This window comes from Mus caroli, chromosome 10, assembly GCF_900094665.2.
Source record: "Mus caroli chromosome 10, CAROLI_EIJ_v1.1, whole genome shotgun sequence".
Lineage (NCBI taxonomy): Eukaryota > Metazoa > Chordata > Mammalia > Rodentia > Muridae > Mus > Mus caroli.
The window spans coordinates 107,872,892-107,881,471 of NC_034579.1; the positions used below are offsets into that span (position 1 = coordinate 107,872,892).

At 42.2% G+C, this 8,580-nt stretch overlaps 1 protein-coding gene across 2 annotated transcripts in view; it reads right to left on the bottom strand.

Annotated features, from left to right (window-relative positions):
- Positions 1-1,262: 1,262 nt before the first annotated feature.
- Tph2 (tryptophan hydroxylase 2) overlaps positions 1,263-8,580 on the bottom strand; it is a 114,211-nt gene continuing 106,893 nt past the window's right edge. Inside the window, exons 11-12 of one of the 2 annotated variants that reach the window (XM_021174742.2) lie at positions 2,603-2,736; positions 1,263-2,472 (exon numbers count right to left, since the gene is read on the bottom strand). In XM_021174742.2, coding sequence (XP_021030401.1) covers positions 2,298-2,472; positions 2,603-2,736 — 309 coding nt within the window. In that variant the 3' untranslated portion in view covers positions 1,263-2,297. The remainder of the gene's footprint in view (positions 2,473-2,602; positions 2,737-8,580) is intronic. The other variant, XM_029482722.1, reaches the window with a different exon arrangement.

Genomic DNA, 8,580 nt, shown 5'->3' on the forward strand with positions numbered 1-8,580 from the left:
GGCCTCTTCCTCTCCTCTCCTCTCCTCTCCTCTCCTCTCCTCTCCTCTCTTCTTCTGTGGCTGGTCCCTCAGGGGTAAGGGATGCCTTGGCATGGGCCCACTGAGACATCCCCCTCCCCCTATGCCTACCACATCCCCATCAAAATCAAACATATTCTTTCTCTCTTCATGTTTTTATAAAGACATCAACTATGCCCCCCAATCTTCCTTTTTTGGAATGTGTGTGTGTGTGTGTGTGTGTGTGTGTGTGTGTGTGTGTGTGTGTACAGGGACTCCACATGAAGACCAACAGAGTCAACTAACCTGGATGCTTCAGGGCTCCCAAAGAGAAAGCATGGGCTGGACCAAGCTCCTCCCTTCCCCGCGCACATATGTAGCAGATGTACAGCTTGGTCTTCATGTGGGTCCCCCAACAACTGGGGTCGGGGCAGGCTGTCCTGAATCTGTTGCCTGTCTGTGGATCCTGTTCCTTCAACTGGGCTGCCTTTCTGGCCTCAGTGGTAAAGGATGTGCAGTGACTGAATGTGCTCCAGGAGCTCCCCCTTCCCAGAGGAGAAGGACAGGTGTACGGGGGAGAATCTGTGTGAGGAGGTACTTGGAGGGGGGCTAATATTGGGAATTAAAGTGAATAAATAAATATTTTTAAAACTTGTGCCTTGTGGGAGGAGGCGTGTCACTGGGAGCAGTCTAAGTTCAATACACTCACACCATTCTCTGCCTCCTGCTCACTGTTTGAGATGTGAGCTCTCAGCTGCCCTCCCCCCACCCCACGCCACCCATTCCTTTGTCCCCCCATCATTTAACTCTCTGGAAGGATAACTCCAATCTAACACTTTCTTTTATAACTTGCCTTGGTCATGGTGTTTTATCACAGGAATAGAAAACTAACCAATACACTAACTTAAAAGTTGTTTTTCTGTCTCCTTCTTCTATACCCCTCGTCCCTACCCCTCCCACTCTGTCCAGCCCCTGCACTACTTCCCAAAAGAAGCAGAATTAGGAGGATTGCTTGGTGAGGGAACACATTTGAAGATAATTAAATCAACTGATTCAGCAGTTTTTCACTTGCTCACTTAGACACTTGGGGTTTTTTTCGGGTGGGGGGGAATGTTCATTTGTTTTTTATCTTTTATAGCAAAGATCACCAGAAATTTACAGCAAATCACTATTGTTTACCCAGAGTTGCCCAGATTTTGAGAAAATCTCCGTCCCCATATACAGAGCCTGTTTTCAAGGTGTGAGATGAGATAAGAGATACCCTGTTGGGGGCAAGATTCTGTTTATTGAGAAGCATTCGTTTTATAAGCAATAATTTTCTTTCTGTGTCAATACATAAACATGCATGTACACTACAGTAGACTTGTCAGATGTCCAACATAAAAAGGGCAGTGGCTTATGACCATGGCACATCTCATCAGACCTAACTGAAGCAAATCCCTTTGTTGCTCTATGACTCCATCTCCAACTCTTTGGAATCAGAGATGGTGTTTACATCCCTGTGGGATTTGAGGTTCTCAGTCTAAGCAAAAGGAGTCAAAAGCCTGCAGTGATAATTCACTCTATTCTAACAATACATTCACAGTTCCAAGATTGTCATCCCTTCTGCTTAAGCTTCCCGAATATTCTTTGTTCAAGTGTTTCCTTCCAGAAGCTCTTCAGGAAGCTTGCCACAAATTGGTTTCAACAAGGTCAGTACAACCTATATATCCTGTTTATCAAAACTTTTCTTTGCTTGCATTGTCTGAACACTCAGTCCACATCCACCCCAACTGCTGTGTTTCTGAACAGCTTCTGAAGTAGAATATTAAATCCTTTGTTGCTGTGATGCAAAGCGTGGAGCAACTCTAGTTTATCTCAAATAACACGGATACTATTGAAAATAGAAACCACCTCCCAACTATTTTCATTTTATCTAATGAACACAGAGGAAAGTCTCAGGTCCAAGGAAGAAAAGGTCCACAACTCACCACCTGGAATTGTGCGAGGAATGTTTGCTACAGATTTCAAAGTCACAGTTTGCTTAAGTTAACAGTTTGTTCACTAATCAGAAATGTCAACTCTACTTGAGATGTCCAAATAGGATCACAGTCTTTCAAATGGTGAGTGGTTATCTGCATGGGTTCTTTAGAGCATTTTTGTGTTATTAAGTTACACAGAGGTATGGACATACAGAATTGCATGCTTACTAGCCAACCATGACACAGAAAGCTGTTGATGTTGGATAACATTGACTGCATTGTTGCTACGCACCCTCCCCTCCTAAGAGCTCGTGCTGACAATAACTCTGGTTCTAGGCATCAAATCCCCAGATATTGGTTCATTTTATTCAAGGCATCACACACTGTGTTCAAATCACTGCGCAGGTCCTGTACCACATTCTCAATACTTCTGGTGTCTTTCAGAATTTCAATGCTCTGCGTATATGGGTTGAAGTATACCGAGAAGGGACGGGTAATTGACTTTGCAAAGTCCCTGTAGAATAAACAAAAAAACAGAAGGAAAACACAATCAACCGCCATGGGTACAAAAAACAGATAGACAGAAGGAACAGCCAGAGACATTTAAAAGTGACTTTCTATAGAAGGAAGAAAAGCAGGTTTACCTCATCTTTTCTTTGGCTTCTTCAAAACTGTCCGAAACAAAGTAAGCGTTCTGAAAGGTGGTGATTAGGCATTCCTGCAAGCAGGTCGTCTTTGGGTCAAAGGATTTCACACACGCCTTGTCGGAAAGAGCATGCTGCAAAACATATCACAGAACTCATTCAAGACCATAAAGAGGCTTCCAAGGTACCAAGGCGGCAAACATCCTAGCTCAACCAGCCACAGAACTTCTCAGTTACTAGTCTACCACAGACATAGAACCCTCCCTGCGGCAGGCAAATTGGGTGCTAGGGAAGAGGTTTGTTTGTTGGCTTGGCTTTTTTAAGTCTCTTACAGAGTGGAGGGAGAAAATGAGCTCACCTTAACAGTTCATTACTATCAGCCAAATTCATGCAAAAGGACAGTTTAGCGCTCTCTCCCATGACACAAATGGAATTTTAAAATCTACCCTATGAATAGAAGCAGGTACCGCAGAAATATGCTCCTAAAATGTGTTTCTATAAGCAATGTACTGAAATTTCACTTAAATGGCAGAAGTAATAATTACCTGCGCAGAGAGGTAATTGAGACTCTCGCTCAACTATTTGTGGACTCGTTGGGAGACATTTTGAGGCCAGGTACTGTGTATCAACAGAGAAATGGGGTGGGCCTGTATATTGAAGAGTGCTTACAAAGTACTCATTCACCTTCGACAAAATACAGTAGAGCAATGCACAGCAAATAAATATTGCTGGTGGGGGTGCGAAGAACCAGTATTAATAGTTACACTTAAACCCAAAGCAGACGTTAGAAAACCAGGAAAGCCAGTATAATTACTGTTTGAGCCATCAATGGCTCCATTTAGCTCACCGCATGCCTAGCACTAAGAACAGTAAGGAATCCTGAATGGCTATGTCTTCAAGATAAATTCAATGATGTTAAAAGTTAATGGTCATTTCTTACCACATGCGACCTACCTGTCTCTAGACTCTTGATGGAAGGTTCAGATACCTAAGCCTTCATTCTATCTTGTTAAGTCTAGATGACATCTAGAAATGAGTGTTTTCAAAAAAACAACTAAGGTGGCTCCAATGTAAGTGTTTTCAAATGATACTCCTATAAATTTTGTTCTTGATTTAAGAGATCATTCCACTGGCAGAGATGGAGAAGGGGGTAGCAGAAATTGCCTTGAAGCGAGCATTAAAACACAGAGGCTGTCGTCAACAGGCTGATGCATCTATTTGCCCATCCAATGTATTTCTCTCTGCCTTTGCCTTCTCAAGCAAAGAGTGAGAATTTCTTGAAAAACGCTCAAACCAGTGCCCTCCCCATCAATATTCTTAGTGCATTCCCTCTAACAATTTCAAAGTGCACACGATTCTTTACAGCCCTTGGAGGGGAAGGCTGTGGTCCTCTGTGTTTGGGAACACAATTGAGAAACCTTACCAACATGAACAAAAGGGGACAAAGTGCTCGTAATTTGTTTTCCACAAAATCTTGTTGTCCGGATCGAGATGGATTCATATATGGATCGTGGAGGGTAAAGGATGTGGAAGACCTTCAGAGTGAGTTCTTTCTTTCTCTGGGCTGCAGAACAACTTCATTATGAAGCATTACCTACAAATGCTCTTTCGCAGGGCTCGGCGCAGCACAGTGAACATCAGGGCACTTCGGTTCCACATGACCAATAAATCCTGTCCGCATTTTCCAAACAACTTTATAGTTTTACAAACGAAAATGTCTTTTGATGAGAGATATTGCCCCTTTGAGAAGAACTGGCTTCCTGTTGGCTGTGGCTTTCAGAATTAGAAGTTGCTTTCATTGCAGCCGTACACTGTGATTACATTTAACTGGTGTGTCTTACTCAAATTGTCCATTCATCCACTGGTACGTGGAAGGAAGGACACTGATTGACTCCCATGTCCTCAATCTTCCCACTCTCTTCCCTGTACTGGGAGGCAGAGGCAGACTGGTAGCAGCAAAGGCTATAAGAACAATTAAGCCATGCATCCTTGGGACATCTCTGCTGAGCCAAACACTTTTCAGAGAGTTGAGGACAAGCACGAAAGGAAATGAAACCCACCAGTGCCTCCCATCCATTTCCAACACCTCTAGAAGATGTTAGCAACCAGGCAGTGTGTGCGCAGGGCACCTGCACCGTGTGTGTACTCAATGACAAAGACTGGAAACAGCGTAGGCTCTGAAACAATCATCGTGTGGTTGTCTCACTGACTCCGCAGATGTCTACATTCATTCATCTTAGCAGGAAAAGAGGATTAGAGTAGATCAAGAAAATCCTCAGAGGACAGGATGCCCTGCCTCAGACTTCATGGAAGAAATCCCTCTGTGTACACAGCTAATTGTTTAAGGCAAAGACCATTAGGTCAGACATATGGCACTTAGCCAGTATAATACTTAAGTGAAAATTGTGAGTTGACTGGATTTTGTTGTTGTTTGGTTGGTTGGTTGTTTTTTGTTTTTTGTTTTGTTTTGTTTTGTTTTTTTGGTTTGGTTTGGTTTGGTTTGATTTGGTTTGGTTTGGTTTGGTGTGGTTTGGTTTGGTGTGGTTTGGTTTTTTAAATAGGTTTCACTATGTAGCCCAGGCTAGCCAGCACTATCTTCTTACCTCAGCTTCCCAAGCACCACACAGACCAAGCAGGAAGTTTACTGTTTTAAGGGCTCAAAACTATGATTTATTCTCAGGAACTGTATATGATATTCTGGTTTATAGAGTCCTCTCCATCCGTAAAGCATGAAAGCATGACTACCTCTAATCTGTAAATGAAGGTGGCTTCACTAACAATAGCCATGTATTAGCCTGAAAGATAATAAGAGTCTGGAGTTGATGGAGCCACCTATGAATGAAATGTGCTTGTGCTTAAAATCTCATCCACCTAACAACCAGCTCGCCCCTGTGGTGACTGACAGCAACATCCAGGCTGCCCAGGAGGTCCCCATGTCTGAATGCTTCCATGTGTTCCAAGAGATGCAAAATAGCATCAATGTCTCCTTAGATACAAAAGGCCACTGACCAACTAGGTTTCTTGAGTCTATCTCTGTTCTTATAAGTTACCTCACTTTGGGGAAACAGCTACTATGCCAACCCCTGTATGCCATGGAAGAGGCCTCTAAACACTGTCTTAGGTTTTTTGATGTCCCAGAGGAACTCTGTGGTAAACTCCCTCTGAAGTGTTGACTTTCTGAAGTCCTAGAGTGTTCAAGAATTAATTTGATTTTTCTATAGAAAGCTCTATAATGCTCGAGCCATTGCAAATGTGCAAGAGTATTGAAGAGTCATCTGCTCCTGTCTGGACACTCTGTAACACTTGTTCTCAACCTTCCTAATGCTGTGACCCTGTAGTGTAGTTCCTCATAGATGGTGACCCCCAACCATAAAATTATTTTCATTGCTATTTCATAACTGTAATTTTGCTAATATTATTAATCATAATGTAAATATCAAATATGCTGGATATTTCATATGTGACACCTATAAAAGGGTTTTTCAACCCCCAAAGGGGATGAGATCCACAAGTTGAGAACCACTGCTCTAAAAGAACCATTTTTGGTGTTTTCCATAGTGCTAAAAATAGGGGTATATGACTAAAACCAGGAATCCTGGCTTCTCAATGTGACCATGCCAAGAATCTAGACATATTAAGCCTGAATGGGCACAGAGTTAAATATGAAGTAACCTAGAAAATTTGCAGCTGGCCCTTGGAAGCTGTGTTTATCAATGGTCCAATGGCCCCTTTGTGATTTAAGCATCTTGAAAGCTGTAGTTAGACTCCTGCTGCTATCTCGGGGACTAAAGCACCCAGAAAGCCTGCACAGTTGTCTCATATGTACACTAACAAAGATTCCGCATCTTCAAAAGATGCTGGCTTCCGCATAATGTCATTTGCATCACGGTTTTGAAACTCCCACCCACTTCCAGTCTTTTTAAGATCATGGGAAGAAAACACCTTAAAGGAGATAAATAAATATTCATCAAAGTTTCTGAGGAAATCGATTCATAACTCTCCCTTCCGCTTCTCCCTTTGAGGTCTCCTGTTCCAATCTCCCTTTGGAGTATCTACACTTCTTTGCTAAATAAACTTCTACTTGATCTAACTGAATTCTTTCCTTCAAGAACACAAGAACTGAAGAGAAATTTTTAACCCAGTAGCAGTGTAATACCAGATGAGGAAGTGTCTCAAAATGAGCTGCAGTTTCCTCTGTGGTAAATCTAAAAAACTCTGACCTGCATCAATCTAAGAATCTTCTTACAGTATAATTTTGACAAGGCCTATAAACCCAGAGCACTCTCCACTTTGCCTGTGTCAATTTACTAATGCTGCCTTTCCTATTGGTCCTGAGGTGACCCATGTCACCCTTGACCACCAAGTACCAGTATTGGTCACTTGGTATTGGTCACTATCCTTTTGACATCAAAATTTTCCAGTTGCTGGAATAATAATACAAGATAATTCAGAGCCTACATCTCAAACTTGGAGGTTAAATTTGGCTCTATTCCTTCCTGTACAGTTTGGGGAACCTAATGGACTCGATAGCCCAAGGTTGTGGTCAGAATTAAACGGGAAATGCATTAAAATGGCTATCATGTGACGTGCTTAATATATTTAGTTACCATCCCTAGCTTAACATATTTAGTTACCATCCCTAGTTCAGTCTAGAGAGGATTGTATGTGCTGCCTAATAAGCATGTCCTCCCTCACCCCCAGAGGTCTAGAACCTATAGGGAAAGAATGGTTCTGGGTATGAGACTTGTAAGACTCAAACTGCAATTGTGGCTTCTCTGACGCACTTGACATCTTCCTTCCTCTCAGACACCCATTTCTACAGGGACACAGAGGTATTATCTCAACTATTGTAGATGTAAACCTGTTATCCTCACTCTCTATATTAGGACTGGTTAAATTTTGAGGGAAAAAAAATCTCAGGTGTGAAGTCAGATTTATAAGCAGTTTGGAGACCTAGAATTCAAGTAAGGTTTTGCAAAGACTCCTATGTTCATAGCCCAGTGCAAACACGACTGTGTTCACACCGCAGTCATCTGTTCCCATATCAGCACAACAACAAATAGGTAGATCTGATTATGTATACACACACTGTGCAGGCATGTAGATATTAGCTTTTTAAACCTCACTTGGATACTCACCATTTTAACCAGACATGATATGAATTGTGGATGACAAACCCTCCAGCAACTGAGGGACCAACATCAGGCTAACAGTTGCAACGGTATCAAATACCTCAATGTAATATATATCCTTGCAGTTCATCCGAAACTATGTTTGCATAGGGATTACGATGATGCTATTAATTAAAGCCATCCCTATGTTGGATCAATATCTCCAGGCTCAGCAATGGTTCCCCGCACTTGATTTTCCTCAGCGATGCGAGGCTTTCTTGGTTTGAATAAGATTCATGGGCAAGGGAGCAGCCTCCTTCTTCAGTGGACACAGCTCAGAAGTTTCTACCCTTCAGTCCCCCAGCATTTGCTCTGTTGTTAACAGGCCCTCCTTCAAGAAAGGGAGAGAATGGGAGCAGAGGCTTAAGCCACCGGAGCCCGGTAAGGGTGGGGAGCTTGGCAACTGAGTCCTCACTCCAGCAACCACACTGACCTTCCGGGTAACCTCAGAAAGCCTGCCTGGCCTTCGAGACTTTCCTCCACAGCCTGGCAGTAATTCTGACCACCTCCCAGCACTGCTAGAAGGGGCAATAAATACAAATGATTGTAATAAATAGAGAGCTGTTTGGAGAATGCTGAATAATAGCCATATAAAGGTAAAATAATAATTCACCAGGCGAGGACATCCTAAAACCAAAGCCAAAAAGAGGTACTCAAATTTGCTTAAACCTGAAACACAAAGGAGATATATTTATTTTTTTTTTTTTTTTTTTTTTTTTTTTTTTTTTTTTAATCACATGTACATATAGATTATCTGGTCACTATTGCTTGAATCCCTCCTATTGATATAATTCATATCATTTTTCT